The sequence below is a fragment of the Procambarus clarkii genome, chromosome 86 (genome assembly GCF_040958095.1).
Source record: "Procambarus clarkii isolate CNS0578487 chromosome 86, FALCON_Pclarkii_2.0, whole genome shotgun sequence".
Taxonomy (NCBI): Eukaryota; Metazoa; Arthropoda; class Malacostraca; order Decapoda; family Cambaridae; genus Procambarus; species Procambarus clarkii.
This window is the reverse complement of record NC_091235.1, coordinates 1,896,917-1,917,964: the sequence shown is the minus strand read 5'-3', so window position 1 is coordinate 1,917,964 and position 21,048 is coordinate 1,896,917. Positions and strand designations below refer to the sequence as shown.

The following is a 21,048-nucleotide window of genomic DNA, read 5'->3' as shown; positions in this document are numbered from 1 at the left end:
CCACTGTCATAGGCTTCCACTTCCTTGTGATGTCACGGGGCGTCTCATGGTGAGGGCGTCGTGATTTGTCTAGGCACCTCAGCCTCGTGGCGAGTTTTAGGCGCGAACGGCTGTAATTGGAAGAAGCATGAGGGGTTGTGCCGGCTTTGTGCTGATTGGTCAAGACAGGGTAGGGCGGGACATGGGCATTTGAGTTCCCCTATGCCGCCAAAATCTTCAGTCTGAGCTGGGCGGCGAGCTGATGAGAAGGTGACTCTGGGTGGGGGTAGCCGCTGCCACCTCCACCACCGTTAATCGCTGTGTCATCCTTATTACTCATCGTGCATGGCACTCCGGCTATCATGGGTTGTGTCGAGGACCAATTTACGTGAAATGGGGCCAAGGAGTACGGAAGGAACAGTAAAAAAAATCTAAGAGACAGTGTTCACCCATGAGGCAGCTGGCAGGCCTTATGGTGTATCAGATGGTTCCTCACATCGGGTTCGAGTATCCTGTCTATGTTAACGGACAATTGGTGGAATTAGGGCAGGGCCTCCTAGTATAATTGTGGTGATATTACAGGCCCCTGTTGGACTTTGAATTCCACCTTGCTGTGTCCGCCATGTGGTGACGGCGGCCATTATCACACTTGGTGTGCGAGCAAGGCATGCTCTGGAATGATGGGGGTGTGGGTGATCTCCCATCCACGTTGTGTATGCCTGTGAGCGCCAGCCAGCCAGCCTGAGGCAAGCCCATTGTGCGCGCCGCTCAGTGGTCAGACAGTGGGGCCATGTGATGGCTACCCCGCGCTACCCCCCTGGCAACCCTGCGCGCCACCCAGCGCCACCCAGCGCCACCCAACGTGCCACCTCAGCCCGGGTGGGGCGCTGTGACGCCCTGCACTACTCCATGGCCACCCCCTTGGGCCACGCTTGGCCACCTGCCCTGGACACCCTAGGGCCACACCTAGTTGACGCACGTGGAGCGAGCTAGGTGTTCTTCAGCCAGTGAGGTATAGTGACCGGGGAAAGGAATGTAATGAGAGTGGAAATCGTGAGTATAATTGTAACAGTGTCTCAGGTCTGTTGTTAATTCCGGTAACAGCTGTGTTGTCCCATAGAGCCTGCCAGGCGAGGGAAGCAGCTGAGAGACTGCTGTCTGTACAGACGTCCAGGTGACTGGTTGTGATGCACCTGGAGATGGATGTTGTACACGGTACCACACAAGTAGATTTATATAGATATATGTTGTGTATAGACTGACTCGAGTATGTAATCGGTCAGTGTAGAGATTCACCATGAAAGTGATCCAGTTCTGTCGATTCTATATAATCGTTCAGAGTCTAGATTAATGCCATGTTGCCGTATGTTAATTACATCATTGCAGAGGTAGGCAGGCCAGTGTTGCAGGGTTGTCAGTGGATACCCTGAGGTCTGTATAATTATGTATAATTTATCTAGTGATATAATTTTCATTGATTAAGTGAATGCCATTTCCATGTGTTTTCATTTGCATGTATATAGATGTACGGTGTTGTGTCGTGAGTCAGCAGATGAGATTGCTGACTGATTGCCTAATGATGTCATTAGCATGTGAGGTATGCTGACGGCATCATTATGTTGTACGTTTGGGCAATGTTGTAACCAGGTATACGTAATATTACTGCCCCTAGGAGCTGTGTTGAGGATTTATTGAGGTCCCTTTGATTATTCAGGGGAATTCACAGTACTTAATGAGAGCAAGCAATTGATTAGTTATAGCCTAATTATGAGAATTAGTGCCAGCTGTCCGCGTAGCGACGGTGTTTTATATTAACTTAAATTGTCTTGCTGAAGTAGTGATTGCTCACAGTAGTCCCTTGCAACTGTTGCAAGGTTAGAGGGGCAGTAATGTAGGTATACTTTTGTTGTTGCCTAACCGTGTGTCATTATTGTGTGGGTCCAGTAATTACCGTGTTGCAGAAGCTGCAACCGTATGTTGTTATGCATGCCACTGTAAGTGTGACCTATATAACCTGGGGTTACTTTGTATTCTTTAAGTTGTTTTGAGGACTTAAGGATTCAGTGAGTTAATTAATGGGATTTAACTTTATAAGGGGTGCACATTTCTTGATGAGTGAGAGAGCTGTTAAGGGGAACAGTACTGAGCTTGTTGAGATACGTTTCTGGTGTAATTAATTGTCCATGTGACAACTAATTGACCACTCTAGCTAATTATGTAATTAGCATTCTCATCATGAATTCACATAGTGGGAGAGCAACTGTCAGAGTCTGTCAGTATTTGTGTTAACGTAATTTGCTCGAGACTAATTACCTTTCTGGGGTATAACAATTAGTGGCTCATTTTAATTAGTGGAGTAATTAACGTCAGGGGTCTTAAAGGCTCAGATGACTCGGTAAAGCGAGGTCATGGAGCTAGCATAACTCGTTATATTAATCATATCCTGTCTGATGACAGTGGATTAAGATGCACTCTTGTTAATCAGTGGAGTAATTAACTCCTCGCCCGTGAATTCACAGTGTTTGATGAGACCTGCTTAGACAGTGCGGAGTGAGACGTATTTATGAATAATTAATTATCGGTCCTGGTGACAGTTAATTAATTGCTCGGGATTAATTAGGGTAATTAACACTCATTAAAGTAAATTTTGACATAGACTGTTGAGAAGCTATCAAGTTAGTGGTAGGCTTAGTTAATGTAACTCGATGGGGATTTAATTAGTGGTCCGTTTGACATTAATTAGGAATTACTCACTGAATACTTGCAATGAGTCAAGTGTGATGTAATGTAAGAGACTTTGAGTTATTGTTAACAAGATGACTTGTGTTAAGGGAGACAAGTGTTGATGATTAACGTAGAGTACCATCATGTTGTTGTCTAAGAGAGACAAGTGTTTGTGATTAACGTAGTACTTTGTTGCTGACTGCTGTGATCAGTCAATTAACGTAATTAATCACATAATCAATTTTGTAATTGATTAAGCCAGTTTCTTTTGTTTATCGTCTGGTGACGAGAGTAAAGTAACTTAGGGATTACTGGAGCTGTGTCTCAGAATCCCACCTTGTCTGACTTTGTTTACTGTTTACAGTGCAACTTCTTGTAGGGAGTTGCAATGAGTGTTCACATTAGGTTGTGATAGGGGGAGTCACTGTTGGACTACCCGCCTAGTTACGTGGGTCTCTCCTGCAGGGTTTAAGGACCCATAAGATTGTGATTATAGTATCTGTTCACCGTGAAGCCGTGACAATATTGATTGCAAGCTTGTGTCATCAGTGGGCATCATTGTTCAGTTAGTACATGTAATCAGTCCGCAGCGCGAGGGGCTGTTGAATAGCTGTGTTGCAAGTGCCACTTAGACAATAACGTAACGAATCACTCTCTGTGGTGTAACTAAGTCTGTGAATTTTTTTGATTTGCAATATTGCGTCATCAGTGGGCACACCTGTGTTCAGGTTAGTTCAGTATGCAGCCGCACAGCAAGGGTTGCTATTTAGCTGTTTGTTATCGTGCCACTGGATGGACATTAATGTAATGTTAACTCGATGTTGTAGTAGTTTAGTCTCTTGTTATAAATAAATTATTTATTTTATAGAAAACGGTCTTTGATGTCAACCCTTCAACCATTCTTTTCCACCCATGTTCTGCTTTATACGATTGAATGTTGATGTGATCTTTTGTTATGACGGCTGTTCTTGGGAATTCCAATTCCAGTTCATAGCACCACATCAAATATAAATATTTGATTGTGAGAACCCGTCGGTTACCCTTTATTGGTTTTAACGTCCTGTTTAACTAGGAGGAGCCAGCGGCCTATGTGGACAGGTTGTCACCCCTAGTGGTGGAAGCCTGGCGGTTTCCTCCAGCTTTTCCTTTTTCTATTGGACTCATGCTTATCTGCCGTGTACAGTTCTTTAAACTTGAGGTCCACTTCCTAAGGGAGGTAGGCGTAGAAAAAAATCTCGCACTATCTCTGGACCTTACCCTTGCTCTACTGTGAAGTCCTCCTGAAATTTCTTATTGAGTTCCTCACACACCACCTTGTCGTTTGTAGTGAATTTGTTTGCTCCTATCCTCAGTTTCATTACCTGTTCCTTCACTGATGTTTTTCTCCTGATGTGGTTATGCATCAATTTAGGTTGAGTCGTTGCCTTGCTTGCTATGTCATTTTCATATTATCTCTCTGCCTCTCTTCCTTAACCTGACGTATTCAGTCCTGGCGCTCTGGTATCTTTCTCAGCTCACTAGTGTCCTATTATTTCTGTAGATTCTCCTCGCTCGTTTACTTATATGCTTTGTTAGCTTACATCTTTGATTAAACTATGGCATTCTTGTCTGCATTTCATTTCTTTCTTTTTGGACTGGGACAAACTTGTCTGCTGCCTCCTTACACTTCTTTGTGATGTACTCCATCATGCCTTGGACCATTTTTGCTCTGAGCTCTGTTTCCCACGTTATATCTGTTAGGAATTCCCTTATCTCCTCATATTTTCCCTTTCAGAATTTCCAACCTTTTGTTTTCTGGGCCCTTCCTTGAGTATATTAAACCCTTCTTCGACCAGATGCTCAAACATCAGTACGCTGTGATCGCTCATTCCAACAAGGGCTTCAAAACCGATTTCCCTTATGTCAGAGTCGTTCAGAGTGAAGACTAGGCCGAGTCTCGCAGGTTCATCGTTGCCTCTCATGCTAGTGGGTTCCCTGACATGCTGACTTAAAAGGTTCCTTGTTGCCACTTCCAACAGTTTCGCTCTCCATGTTTCCTCACCTCTGTGTGGTTCCTTGTTTTCCCAGTCTAGCTTTCCATGATTGAAGTCCCCCATGACGAGCAGGTGGGATCTGTTTCTCCAGGTAACAATGACTACTTTCTCAATTATAGTGTTGACTGCCATGTTGTTTCTGCCATACTCTTCCCTGGGTCTTCTGTTCTTTGGTGGAGGATGATATATCTCTGTTACTATAACTCTCGGTCCTGCCATTTTCATGGTGCCTGTAATGTAGTCTCTGAACCCCTCGTAGCTTGGGATAACCATCTCCTTCAAGTTCCATTCCTTTCTTATCAGTAGGGCCACTCTGCCTCCTCCCATTCCTTCCCTCTCTCTCCTTATTACAGTGTAGTCCTTGGGAAACACCGCAGTCATTATGATTCCTGATAGTTTTATTTCCGTGAGACATCCGGGTTTCCTCTTCTTGAGCTCTTTCCTTAAGTCACTTGCCTTGCTTGTAATCCCATTTATGTTCGAGTACGTTATCTTGAAACTGACCCTCTTCATTCCATCCTCATTTTCTGTTGATTCCACTGGGATAGGGGGCGAGGGGGTGTCTGGTGTGGGAGGGCCTATGGGGGAGGACATGGGGGGTTTGGAGTAAAGGGTCTGGGAGGATTTGGTATGGGGAACCTAGGAGGGTCTGAGGTGGTGTAGCCGAGAGGATCTGGGGTTGGGGTCAATTAGAGCTTGGGATGGGGGAGGAGTAGGGACATGTAGAAGGGGGGGGGATGGAGGTCTTTGATTGGAGAGTGCAGGGGAGTCTGGGATAGGGGGGCTGGAAACATGTGTGATAGCAGTTTACGATATTGAGGACTCTAAATATTCCCCATTACACTAGTCTAGCATCAGAGGAGGACACCGCCACTCTTACATAAGCAGCTAAAATCTTTTAGCTTAATTTGTAACATTAAGTATACATAATACAGGTTGTGTAGTCGAAGATTTGAGTATATTAGGTATAAAAATAATACACAAGGCCATGATCATCCGAAGCACCTTATTGCTTATTACTTATTATTTACTTACTACTTATTATTAATTATTACTTATTACTCTGAAAGAGAGACGTCTGATTAACCTGTCATGATCTCCTAAACACCTTACTACACAAGCACTAACATAGACACGGAAGCTTCAGCTTGGTCAAGATAACTTGAAGCACCTTACTACACAAGCACTAACATAGACACGGAAGCTTCAGCTTGGTCAAGATAACTTGAAGCACCTTACTACACAAGCACTAACATAGACACGGAAGCTTCAGCTTGGTCAAGATAACTTGAAGCACCTTACTACACAAGCACTAACATAGACACGGAAGCTTCAGCTTGGTCAAGATAACTTGAAGCACCTTACTACACAAGCACTAACATAGACACGGAAGCTTCAGCTTGGTCAAGATAACTTGAAGCACCTTACTACACAAGCACTAACATAGACACGGAAGCTTCAGCTTGGTCAAGATAACTTGAAGCACCTTACTACACAAGCACTAACATAGACACGGAAGCTTCAGCTTGGTCAAGATAACTTGAAGCACCTTACTACACAAGCACTAACATAGACACGGAAGCTTCAGCTTGGTCAAGATAACTTGAAGCACCTTACTACACAAGCACTAACATAGACACGGAAGCTTCAGCTTGGTCAAGATAACTTGAAGCACCTTACTACACAAGCACTAACATAGACACGGAAGCTTCAGCTTGGTCAAGATAACTTGAAGCACCTTACTACACAAGCACTAACATAGACACGGAAGCTTCAGCTTGGTCAAGATAACTTGAAGCACCTTACTACACAAGCACTAACATAGACACGGAAGCTTCAGCTTGGTCAAGATAACTTGAAGCACCTTACTACACAAGCACTAACATAGACACGGAAGCTTCAGCTTGGTCAAGATAACTTGAAGCACCTTACTACACAAGCACTAACATAGACACGGAAGCTTCAGCTTGGTCAAGATAACTTGAAGCACCTTACTACACAAGCACTAACATAGACACGGAAGCTTCAGCTTGGTCAAGATAACTTGAAGCACCTTACTACACAAGCACTAACATAGACACGGAAGCTTCAGCTTGGTCAAGATAACTTGAAGCACCTTACTACACAAGCACTAACATAGACACGGAAGCTTCAGCTTGGTCAAGATAACTTGAAGCACCTTACTACACAAGCACTAACATAGACACGGAAGCTTCAGCTTGGTCAAGATAACTTGAAGCACCTTACTACACAAGCACTAACATAGACACGGAAGCTTCAGCTTGGTCAAGATAACTTGAAGCACCTTACTACACAAGCACTAACATAGACACGGAAGCTTCAGCTTGGTCAAGATAACTTGAAGCACCTTACTACACAAGCACTAACATAGACACGGAAGCTTCAGCTTGGTCAAGATAACTTGAAGCACCTTACTACACAAGCACTAACGTCCCAGAGACGTTAGAAAGAATTTTTTCAGTGTCAGAGTAGTTAATAAATGGAATGCACTAGGAAGTGATGTGGTGGAGGCTGACTCCATACACAGTTTCAAATGTATATATGATAGAGCCCAGTAGGCTCAGGAATCTGTACACCAGTTGATTGACAGTTGAGAGGCGGGACCAAAGAGCCAAAGCTCAACCCCCGCAAGCACAATTAGGTGAGTACAATTAGGTGAATACTAACATAGAGACATATAATAACTGTCATCCACACTTCAGTAGAAATAAACATTCCATTCACCTGGGCTCTAGGAGATTCAAACCGACGATAGAAATTCAGCCTCACACGTGTGAGGTCCACGGTTCGAGTCTCCTAGAGCCCAGGTGAATGGAATAGAGACATAAGCTTCATCTGGCCGTGATAACCAGAAGCACCTTACGACATAAGTGTTAACATTGACACGTGAGCCTCACCTGAACCATGATCATCATCATCATCACTATCTAATCCAGACCTCATTTTGCTCTCCTTGAATGCTCTTTCTTTGGCTGCAAAAGAGCGAGAAATTAGTATTAGTGGAAATGGGGGTTAGAAGGTTTATATACATCCATAAAACAGAATATAACTGTCTGCTTGTTCGAGGCTTTAGGCCAGATTCTTTGGCTATCCTCATTTAACGTTTCCAGGATTGACGGAAATTTTATGGGATTGTCATAGAAGGGCTGACCCAGTGCCTCCCTGAAATTGGGTTAGAAAAATTATTTTGCCTCAAAATGATTTTCATTGATATATCACACAAATGTGATTTCATTGCTGTCTGGTGAGGCGCAAAAGAATGTGAACGCCATTTGTGATCGACCCTGCCAGAGTGTGGTCCGGTCGACTGTAAAACCCAGTTCGGGCTCCAGTTCAGGGGCCCGAACAGGTGTCCGGGAATCACCAGAACGCAGGTTCAAGTCACCAAAAGTTGCAATACACACACACACACACACACACACATATATATATATATATATATATATATATATATATATATATATATATATATATATATATATATATATATACATATATATATATATATATATATATATATATATATATATATATATGTATATAGATATATATATATATATATATATATATATATATATATATATATATATATATATATATATATATATATATATATATATCCTAATTAAAATATAACAGTGTAAAATGTGAACACTCGAAATGAGAATCAAAGACACAGCTCAGGGGGAAACAAGAAGTAAATAACAAAGACGTCAACATGAACTATAAATGAAAACAAAATGCCAAAAGTGAATTATACAGAGAACAATTGAGCAGCTGAACTGTTAATATTTAGCAGCAGCCACAGTTCCCTGATATATATCAGGATTCCATTATTCTCAAATCCGACTGACCACTCATACATGTGTCCAAAATTTAAAAATCGGACTCCAGCAAAAAATGATCCATTAATTTCAATGATTTCTATTCTCTGAAAATGCTGGTTTGGATAATGGAAAGCCAGTCCTAAATGATACTCCCCGGTGCTCTAGTATCTTTATCTTAAAGTTCCGAATGGAACATCCGACGTATCCAGCATTAAAGCTGGAACATTTATAGCATTGTACAACAGTATTATGACTAGTATTAATTTTCTTTTGTCTATTTTCTATTCTACACAAATATCTTCTACCATCTAAAAAGTGAAGAAACACCAGATCACTTAATCTTTCCGTTTTTATTGTTCGACGTTTAGTCAGTAATGTGACATCTTTAGGAATACACTGATAAACTGACACAGGTACACTAAACTTACAAGGTTGTTGTTTGTTGTTATTAGATTTAGCTACTAGAAAAAATCCCAAATAGCACGGGCTATGATGTGGTGAGCCCATAAGTGGGGGCTCTTTGGAGCCTTTATCTGTAGCAGACACTGGAGATCAGGGGATGAGGTCCGTGGACGTGCCAATCCAATCCAAGACCATAGGGCTGATCAGACCTGTGAATTGACGTTGGTACACACGTCGCTCACAGTTAAGTGCCACAGGAGTCAGCAGGGCTGTTGGTGGGTTGGCCACCATCGGCCGGTCTAAGGGGAGAAATCTGGGTGTTACAAGAGGATTGGTTTCCTAATCCCAGTTCCTCGAAATTGGTAGTCTGGTCAAATTTCTTTTTTCAAGGTGTCGTAGTTGAAGAGGTGGTCAAGGTGTTCTTGAGGGACGATGAAGTGAAGGATCCGTCCTGCTTCCCTGCACTTGTATTCCCAGTTGTCGTTGTGGATTATGGAGTTATGCTGTCTGTCCTCCTTGGAAAGTGCTCGATCACGTCGGATATACCCGGAGGAGGCAGCATGGGAGCCTGTCAGTCCGGTTGGTGCCGGTGCGGGATCTGGAGGGGCAGATGGTGCATGACGGGTGGGAGAGGCGGTGGCATCGACTGAAGTATCCAAGTAATCGTGGCCGGCTTCCTTGGTTTCGTCTTTGGAAATTCAGGTTTGAGCAGCAATATTTGTAAATTTGCCGATTATACGAAATTCGGGAAGGAGGTCAACTATGCTGACATAAAATGATAGCAAATTTGTTTAACATGAAATGTGGGAAATCCTACCGGTGACTTATTTGATTATTATTTTAAGATATTGGACTTATTACTTATAAGTGGACTGCATTTTATCATTTATTGTTACCAATAAACTTCCCTTGCACATTTGGGGGGGGGGAGGTTCTTATTTTAAACTTATCGTAATCAAACGGTAGATATCATTACTTTGAGTTATAGATCACACAACTATATAAAGAACAATTAAATGCCCTCAGCTGTGTTGGTAGTGATGACTGGTCATCACATCTCAGATACCTCTGGACACGTGAACTCTAGTGTTTAATGGCGTTTGGGCATTCTGGTGTGGCCAGCTTAGTAAGTATCATGTGGTAACAATTTTCCTGAAGATACCATACTACATAATACCTGATGACTACATAGATGTAAGGGTGTTACACATGTAAATAGTTAATAATAATGAGGCTTTCCCTTTGATTGTAGTTTTCATGCCATGTAATGATTAATCCACGTTACAGAATAAATGGCCAAATAATCTTAACTAATAGATTTAACTGAAATGGCACTTCCCTTAGTTCTTGAAGTACATAATCTCGGCAGTAAATAGTTACTAATTGGAGTTACACTGCTTTCTAAAACATAGGAGTAAATTGAAGTTTTGGGAGATCTGCTATCGACAGACACAAGTTTCACCACAAAACAACATGGGCATCTCACTGTATACGAATACTAGCTACACGGAACTCCTCACGACACCCTCACTCTTGTCATGGGCGCTCTGCCCTTACCCACTGGCCCCTCCCACTTCTGGTACGAGGCCTATCTGTAATATTCATTGAGTAAGTTCATTGCCAAGTCATATTATTGAGATAAATAATGATTATAATATATTTAGATATAGGATTTAAAGATAATTGGTAGGATTTGCAGTACTAATTGATTCCCGGTAACAGATTTGTATTATCCATCACCAGAAGACAATTAAAGTTCTAATTGTTTTTTAATTAAGACATTCTTCTCGAAGCTTTTGGATTCTAGAGAAATCATGCACCAGGTCACGTAAGCGCCTATGGGCCCTTATGGTATACATAAGAGCCTACATGACCAAATGGTCATGTATCTTCTTGAGGCTATCTTGAGACGATTTCTGGGCTTAGCGTCCCCACGGCGCGGTAATCGACCAGGCACCCCTTTTTGTTACATACCCCCGGGAAGCAGCCCGTAGCAGCTGTCTAACTTCCAGGTACCTATTTACTGCTAGGGAACAGATGCATCAGAGTGAAAGAAACCTTTTGCCCATTTGTCTCCACCTCCAATGGGGATCGAATCCGGAACCCACAGGACTACGAATCCGAAGCGCTGTCCACCCAGCTGTCAGGCACCTCTGACCAGAAGGTGCCATCACCAGAAGATGTAGGATACAATATAATGAATCTGATGTGATATACAGATATAGTGGGTAAAACTTACAACATAATTCCAAGTGGGGGGGGGGGGGTAGAAACATGGGTCGTAGTCCAATAATTAGGACTACCAAAAACTTCATTCCTCTCTTTCAGAATTACAATACTGGTATATTTTTAACTTACACTGTTGTGTGGCAGTCCTCTCTGGACGGATGTCCCGTACTGGAGTTGCAGGTGTTGGAAGACTTTGAGTGACTTCTTTTCCTGCCAACTCTAATGGAACTAGATTCTCTAAGGTTTTGAGAGTAGTGGTGCCTCGAAACTTTACTTTCACTATTCTCAAGATATCCTGGTTGTCTGGATGGACAGAGAGTATATGTCCTATTGGCCACTCTGGGCGTGAGGCATCTCTGTCCACCAGAACAATGTCACCAGAGTTAATGTTAATTTTGTTGTAAGGGTTGTTTGCCCCATAATGATACTCCTTCAAAGCAGTGAGGTATTCTCGAGTCCATACCTCATTCCACCAACCTATTACTCGTGACAGATGTTTAAAGCACTGCACCAAGTCATTCTCTCTGACACATGAAGGATCTTTTGGTCCATCGTCAGTGGGAGATTCTAGAGGGCTTAGAAGTCCCCCAAACATCAAATGAGATGAACTTAATGGCTCATGTTTCAAGTTGTCGTCAGATAGGTCGATCAGTGGTCGGTTATTGACAAGAAACTCAATTTCCGTGACAACGTTTGGAGCTCCTGGAGATCGATTTTTTGGTGGAGTAGGGTCTTCCTACGACAGCGTTTAACGATACCCACCCTCCTCTCGTACAAGCCTATGTACCATTGTCACCTGGAGGGAATAAACTTCCAGTGTCACTGGAAGTTGGTTCAGGACAGTTTAAATTGCTGGGTGGTTCCAGACCTCTCTCAGACATGCTTCTCCTGCAACCAAGACAGGTCAATGTCAAAAGGGCTAATGGTGAATATAGGAGTATACATTCTCGAATATACATTCGATACTGGATGGTGCGGAAGATCCATTGTCTGAGATCATCAACTTGGGGCCGGGGCGATGGGCAACAAACCTGTGGAAAGCCTGAATGAATGCCTCGGCACTCATGCCTTGAGTCACTTCTAGATGTTCTCCCCTTGTTGTGGCACAGGTGAATAGGCAGATGTATGCCTTCACTGGAACTTTGTCCTTGGTGCCTGTTAGTGTTAGAGCTCCTGTGCAGTCTACACCAGTGGTCTCAAAAGGACAAAGGTGGACTACTCAATCCTTAGGAAGTGGTGGAGGTCCTGGGTAAGGACACACCCAAGCGTCGTACACAGGCAGATTACACAGGATTTGATTATGGACTTTACGGTCTGGCAACCTTGAGAAAGCAAGAACTGTAGTCTTAGGTCGGCGAGGGTATCTTGTACCCCACCATGTAAAGTGGCGTATTTGTGTATTTGTAACAAAATTAGCCTGATTATGTGGTGACGGGGGAAGCAACATTGGATTTTTACTTCCAGATCTATGTTGGCATGCTGTAAGCGGCCCCCACACCGTATTATGTTATAACTGTCTGAGTCAAACCAGAGACACCGATCATTCATTAATTTATTAGGGAGGTTTTCAAAATGCTTCCTGTGTGTTTTTGTTTGGGCTCCTTTGACCCCAGTACTTTAAGGGACTAGGGAATTAATATTTGATTCATATGAAATTTGTTTATGAAATTAAACACCACTTGCGTGATACCTAGTAGCGTGTTCAGTCCAGAGTACCGATTAAAATAAATTACCAAAGTCCGAGGTGGTTCTGGAGTCGTACTGGACCAGTGACATTGGTCACAATGACTTGTGGCTTTTGTTTAGGCCATTGGTCATTGAATAGCCACTGAGGTCCATTGAACCACATCTCTACTTTGGCTAATTGCAGTAAAGTCAGGCCTCTGGAGAGGTAGTCAGCTGGATTCTCTTTGGTGGGCACATATCTCCGAACCCTGCTAACAACTCTCGTATTTCCTTAACACGGTTACTTAAGTAAGATGTTTTACTAATGTTATTTCTCCCCCACTGTAGTACTGCCTTATTATCTGACCATACCACTGTTTCTTCAAAGTGGATATTACTGAAGGTATTGATCAGATAATGAGTCAATTCTACTCCAAGCAGTAGGGCTGTTAATTTTAGCTGTGACAATGACCATTTCTTGAACGGTGCCATGCTGGCTTTTGATGCAAGCAAATTTGCTTGCACATTTATTACTAGGTAAGCTACTGTGTCATAAGTCTTTCCTGAAGCGTCACAGAACACATGTAGCTTAATTGGTTGATTCTGATGTCTGTGTTTCGAGGGAGCTTGACAGACTCTAGGATACTTAGATCTTTCACTAGCCCCTTCCACTTTAATTGCAAGGCAGGTGTTAGAGGATCATCCTAACCTACCTTCTCTTGCCAGCATTCTTCATTGTCAACTTCCCATTTATCAATATGAGACTTAATAGTCCCAAGGGGTCGAAGGGTTTGCTAACTTGGGATAGTAGTTTCCTCATTGTTAGGTTGGTGGTAACTGGTTCCATCGATTTGATGGTCAACTGTTTCGAAGTTGTATCCCATTCGACACCAAGTACTTTTGTCTTCTTGGGTACTTTGTAATTGGGAAATTCTGCTTTGATTAGTTGTTTTAAGTTGGTATTATTGGAGGCCCATGAGTGGAGAGACATATTTACATCCAGCAACTCTCGATTGGCCTCATGATATATGTTAAGCAGTTCCTTTTCACTGCTGGTTGTTCCTTGGAAGTTGTCTTCATATTGCTAATTTCAGTTTTATTTGGGCTATTAGACTTCTTCAAGTGTGTGTGTATCTAAGGTTGCTTGAACAGAAATGGGGAAAAAGTAGCACGAAACAAAACTGATGCAAACCTGTATATGATTAATTCACTGTTTGGATCACTTGCATCCTTGATCCATAGGAACTTTGTGTAGCTACGGTCCTCTTCCTGGAGACCTACCCTAAGGAATGCTTTACTTATATTGGCTGTGTATGCATAAGTCCCTATGCAGAACTTTAACAGCAGTATTGTACAGTCTTTCTGTCAGGCTAGGGCCTGTTTTAAGGCAATCATTCAACGAGACAATATTCTGCCTGGTCATAGCACTGCAGTTAAATACTATGCTCAGTGGGGTAGTGGCTGAATTTTTCAGTACTGCATGGTGCAGCAAATAATGTCCTTCCTTAGGGTTATCATTGGTTACAACCTCGATGATTTTTTTATTGAGTTGTTGTTGAATTATACCATGGTACAATTTCAGGTTCTCAGGTTGTCTATTTAATCACATTACCTGAGACCTTAATTGGTTTTATGCTATAAAATGATTAACTGGCAGCTGAGTATGAATCAGCTTCCATGGTAAGCTGTCCCAGTATTGGGTGTCTTTGAAGACCACTGAATCCAGGTATTGTTTGTAAGTCCAGTCATCATCTGGACTAGGTTGTTCAGCAACTATGCCTAAAGTTGCTAGATCCCATAATTTATGTACAGTGGGATCAAGCTCATCCTCTGACATGTCTCTAAACTTTAGTGGTGATTGTTCTCCACCTAGTCATGCAACCAACACTGGGTTGTCCACAGGTGTGGGTTGTTTCAGGCTCAATGTTGGACCATTGAGCAAATTGTCTCCCACAGACAATAACAGATTAATTCCCTGCCTTTCAGTTTGTCCAGTAATGAACTTAAGGTAATAATCTGCACCTACAAGGAATCCAATATTGGAGAGATGATCAGACGTGATTTTGTTGTCAGCCAGCTTAATTCCCTTTTCTTGTAGGAACTTGGTTGTTGTCCATAAACCATAAACATATAGGTCGATGGGATTTTGTCTACTACAATGGCCTGTACAATTCAGGCATAACCACCTAAATGTACTAATACTATTCCACTTTGTAGACTTTTGGTCCGGTGTTGGTCAAGAATACTGATAGGTTCAGCTTTACCTGTCGAACAGATAAAACTGAACATTTGCAGTAAATACCCAATAAATAAAACAAAACTAAAACAAAACACACATTTGTTTCTGTGTGACAAATGTCTTTTGGGATCCTTGGTCAAATAGCGCATTAGTGGTGACCTTGGGCCTTTAGTTTTTGTTGGGCAGTGGGTAAAGCTGTGTTATTATCAGACTTTGTTGAAGGACACTTACATCCTGACGTACTTTACAGAACTGTACTGTAGTGGAAGTTTCTTCCTCCACCTGGGGTTTGGGAGACCTAGGTATTATGTCCCCACACAATACTGAGTGGTGCTGTCCCTTATTGCACCTATTGCAGGTGAACATTTTGGTTGTACAGGTATTGGTGTTAGGTGACCTGAGACACCTAATGCATTTAGGCAACTCTGAGACGCTTTACACGTGTAGCACGATCTGGGTATTTACTGCAATGGTAGATGGAATGTCTTCATCACAGAACAAACACATCATCCAACCTACAGCACCTTTGGGAGTGACCGCGTTAAGTGATACAGTAACTGTAGGATTGGAAGGACCCACTGCATATGTGCCCACACTGCCTTGTTTCCACCTAGGAGTGGAAGTATTTGTTTTAGGTTTAGTAGCAGTACTCGTCGTACTCTATGGTCTCACTGATTTATCAGTAGATGACTTTTCAGTGTCAGAGTTAATTTTGTTATGGGTTTTCATTCTACTGACAGTTATTCTCAATCCCTCGAAGATTTCATATAGGCATAAGATGTCTGTCTTATAATGAGAGAAAAATTCTGCTAAAACATCCCGAGAAAGTTTCCTTTGGATGAACAGTTTTAGTGACCATTCAGAAGTCTGCATGTCTGCTTTGGTGCAAAGCGCTTTCCCAAGTGACTCCACCAGTAGCCTAAAGTCTTGAAGGGAGACTGGTCGCTTGCTAGGAGGATTTAAATCTATCAATTGATAGAAAAGATTAACTATACTCAGTTGTTTGATGTAGTAGTTGTATTTCAACAACTGTATAGCTATATCACAGGTGTCATCATCAAGGGGCAAATTAGCTATAACCTTCTTGGCTTCCCATTTGAAGAGGCTTTGAAGCTATGTGAACTTTGTCACCTTTGGTATGGATGTCTTAGAATGAACATGAGTGTTAAAAGACATCCAAAAAGTGTCCCAATTTTCCTCGTCCAGTCCAGCAAAGGTCAGTAAGTCCAGAGGAGATTATCGTGCCGCTGACTGTGCTGCACTGAATGGAGACACTATTATGTTATGTGCTGCTTTACGTGAACCTGGTAAGTTGAGCCAGAGATTCAACTCAGTCTGAGTATTATCCTCATACATTGCTAGTTCTGTCATGATTTGATCCATCTCATCAGGGTCAGTGTTGCTGGCAACGATCCCGTCTCTGTTTAACTCCATCCTTCCTTTTACTTGATCGAATTTCTTATCAGCCACCCGTACATAGATTTCCAGCTGAATGAAGTCAACTGGAGACTCATGTGACAAATTCTCACATTTGTTGAGCAGTCTTGTCATGTTACTCTTTTCTGCTGCTAAGACATGCTTTATTCTCTGTTGATCAGCCATGGTAACTGATTGGTTAAGTTTAGGTGTTCCTATAGCTTCCGTGTGAAGATGACTAGGGTATTCGATAAAAAAAAAATGAACAATATTGAGTAGTGATAGCCTAGGGTTAAAATCTGGACACTAAGCAACAACCTCCAACAAAGTTTATATTAATAGGGTGTTAAAAGTATTAACACATAATAGAACACGAAACAATGAGTATAAATTTCTTAACTTTAGATTTAGGAAAGACCTGGGTAAATACAGGTTCGGTAACAGGGTTGTAGATTTGTTGAAGCAATTACCGCATAGCATAATATAAGTAGAATTCCTTGATTGTTTCAAGCATAGGTTAGACATATATATATTAGTATATTTTGGTAGCAGTCTTTCTTGTAAACATATGTTGTTAAATATGACCGAAAACGTAAGGTTAATAATTCTAACACGAATTTTCTCAATATTTCTTATGTTTCTTTTTACTGTCGATGGTAATTGAAAAATCAATTCTCCAAAATTCATTTTTATTTCTAGTCTGACACGATGCTTGAATGCGTTTCGTAATAACTTATTACATTTTCAAAGACTTTAGTTTACACACACACAACTTGTAACCTGAAAACACTTAACAGAGTTTTACTAATTCTAACGCTAAACATCTTGTCTTATATACTCGCATATGGGTGAGGTGATATGTTGCAACAGTTTTGGATGAGGTGAACAAACTTTTGGCCAACTCAAGACAGAACAGGTTCAATGGGTATAAATTGGATAAGTGAAAGGGAAGAATGGAAGTAAATGCAAAGGGCCTATTGGCCCATACTTCCTCTTGATGCTTCTATATTGGTACGGAGTCTTAAAGTGGGTAGAATATAGTTGTGCATTAATTGGCTCAGTATATAGGCAAGACAACAACATCTCTTTCCAGGCGATTAACAATGTATAAGCAACAGGGCTCCATTAAGGAACATATAATCTCTTTCCACAACCAGACCATCACCAGTGAAGTCTTAACAAACAACACAGAAATCATCGATAGATACAGCAATAGCAGGCGGCTTGACATCTGTATGGCACTACACATCAAAAAGTCAACACCAGCAATCAACAGCCAATTAATGCACAACTATATTCTACCCACTTCAAGACTCCGCACCAATATAGAAGCATCAAGAGGAAGTATAGGCCAATAGGCCCTTTGCAGTTACTTCCATTCTTCCCTTTCACTTATCCAATTTATACCCCTTGAACCGTGTTGTGTCTTGGGTTGGCCAAAAGTTAGTTCATCTCATCCAAAACTGTTTCAACATATCACCTCACTCAAATGCGAGTATATAAGACAAGATGTTTAGCGTTAGAATTAGTAAAACTCTGTTAAGTGTTTTCAGGTTACAAGTTGTGCGTGTGTAAACTAAAGTCTTTGAAAATGTAATAAGTTATCACGAAACGCGTTCAAGCGTCGCATCAGACTAGAAATAAAAATGAATTTTGGAGAATTGATTTTTCAATTACCATCGACAGTAAAAAGAAACATACGAAATATTGAGACAATTCGTGTTAGAGTTATTATTCTTACTTATTCGGTCATATTTAACAACATATATATATATATATATATATATATATATATATATATATATATATATATATATATATATATATATATATATATATATATATATATATATATATGTCGTACCTAGTAGCCAGAACGCACTTTTTGGCCTACTATGCAAGGCCCGATTTGCCGAATAAGCCAAGTTTTTCTGAATTAATATATTTTCTCTATTTTTTTTCTTATGAAATGATAAAGCTACCCATTTCATTATGTATGAGGTCAATTTTTTTTTATTGGAGTTAAAATTAATGAAGATATATGACCGAACCTAACCAACCCTACCTAACCTAACCTAACCTATCTTTATAGGTTAGGTTGGGTTAGGTAGCCGAAAAAGTTAGGTTAGGTTAGGTTAGGAAGGTTAGGTTGTCGAAAAAACATTAATTCATGAAAACTTGGCTTATTAGGCAAATCGGGCCTTGCATAGTAGGCTGAAAAGTGCGTTCTGGCTACTAGGTACGACATATATATATATATATATATATATATATATGTCGTACCTAGTAGCCAGAACTCACTTCTCAGCCTACTATTCAAGGCCCGATTTGCCTAATAAGCCAAGTTTTCCTGAATTAATATATTTACTATAATTTTTTTCTTATGAAATGATAAAGCAACCCTTTTCTCTATGTGAGGTAAATTTTTATTTATTGGAGTTAAAATTAACGTAGATATATGACCGAACCTAACCAACCCTACCTAACCTAACCTAACCTATATTTATAGGTAAGGTTAGGTTAGGTAGCCAAAAAAAGCTAGGTTAGGTTAGGTTAGGTAGGTTAGGTAGACGAAAAAACATTAATTCATGAAAACTTGGCTTATTAGGCAAATCGGGCCTTGAATAGTAGGCTGAGAAGTGCGTTCTGGCTATTAGGTACGACATATATATATATATATATATATATATATATATATATATATATATATATATATATATATATATATATATATATATATATATATATATATATATATATGTATATATATAATATATATATATATCCCCTGTGGGCGCCACAGGGAACGGACGCTGGGAGGAGGCTCTGCCGGCCATGTGCCATTATCTTGTGACATCCTGACCCCACGGGGCCCAGACTCAACAGTGTGCAGTGTGAACATCCTGGGAAGGTGTGAGAGTGGCGGGAAGTGTCCAGGGTGAACTATCGCAACCAAAAACAATCAAACAAGTGGATTGGCAGTGTGGAATCGTTTGAACTGCAGTGAGGGCCAACAAGGGCGCCCTGAGGGGCTCCCTCGGTTATGGTGGTGGGGGTGGGTGTGGGGGGATGGGGTGTTGTTGTGCGGTCAGTCGAGGGGGGTGACCAGTGTGTAAGTGTTTATGAAAATATCCCTGAAAAAAATAGATACCTCGGCTCTCGGGAAACAGGTATCGTGTTTTAAGTGCATCGAGTTCACAGTGAACCAGATTATATTGTGCAGTGATATGTCACGAAATTATACAAACGTGTTAGTGTCACCCCTCTGACCCCCCCCCCCCCCCCTCCCCATACCCGCCAGTGTGTACCGTCACCCAACCCACGAGTCACCCTCCCTGCCCAACCCCAACCACGACCTCCCTGTGTCCACCCCCGCACGCTACGTCCGCCCAGCGCCCACCCAGCGCCCGCCTAGCGCCCGCCCAGTGCCCGCCCAGTGCCCGCCCAGCGCCCGCCGATGTCGCAGGTCACGACTGACAGCCAGGCTTCTCTCAGCCAAGAGGAGCCATCAAGCGACGACAGGTATGGCACATGACAAGTGTATGACAAGGTGTGGAGACTCAAGCGTAACGGAGATGTGCGCAAGCATGCTCACAACAGAACTGATTGTCCGGGTATGTGGCGCCCTCCCAAAGAGGGTATCAATCAAGGCCCCACTCCAGCAGTCAGGGAAAACACCTCCAACAGCTTCATTTCGACTGAGAATCTACTAGAAGCCATCAAAGCAACATCGGTTGGAACCTTGCAGCACATCCCCAAAGCTGCTCGGCCCCAGGCAGCAGCCAAACTATCCAGCCTCTTGAAAAAGGTCAATGACTCCCCCGGAACCATCCAAGCATGACGCAACCTTCTCTTGTTTGGAAACATATGCCTAGCTGTCCCTGCAAGGAGAGACAAATCACTAGCTTCGTCGGTCATTATGGCTATAAATAGTTTTCCTAGAGAGGACAACCAGGCACCCCTCCCCACCCGTGCCAAAAACACCCACGGTAGGAAAGGTATCAACAGCAGAACCGAGGCATCCAAAATCAGAGCAACAGTCAGCAAGAAAATAGAAGAAGGCAACACAATAGGGGCGATCAGAGTCATCACCAGTGAAGACACAGTTGCCACCAGGGATGCCGATACAGCACAAGCCCTGAGGGAAAAACACCCACCCAGAGCTCCTCGTGATGACAGTGTTCCCTTAGTCGGTGTCACCAGAGCAGGACCCCTGTGTGTGCTCGAATCCATGGTGCATAAAGCAGCTTTATCCTTCCCACCAGGATCAGCAGGTGGGTTCACAGGACTAAGACCCAACCACATCAAACAAATGCTCAATCCTGCACTGGGAGACATTGCACAGGGCCTCCTGGTGGAACTAATTAGATTCGCCAACACATGTCTAGCTGGCAACATACCAGAGACCATACGGCCTCTCTTTTTTGGCGCTACCCTCTGTGCCCTGGGGAAGAAAGATGGAGGAATCAGACAGATAGCTGTGGGCAATTCACTCCGGCGTCTCGTCGCTAAG

The 21,048-nt window shown here is 42.1% G+C and overlaps 1 protein-coding gene across 2 annotated transcripts in view; it reads right to left on the bottom strand.

The window, feature by feature from the left end:
- Nucleotides 1-21,048, bottom strand: part of LOC123769187 (uncharacterized) — a 179,604-nt gene that overhangs the window by 57,418 nt on the left and 101,138 nt on the right. For both annotated transcript variants that reach the window (XM_069317003.1, XM_069317001.1), the window contains one exon: nt 7,655-7,729. In XM_069317003.1, the coding sequence (XP_069173104.1) occupies nt 7,655-7,729 (75 nt within the window). The remainder of the gene's footprint in view (nt 1-7,654; nt 7,730-21,048) is intronic.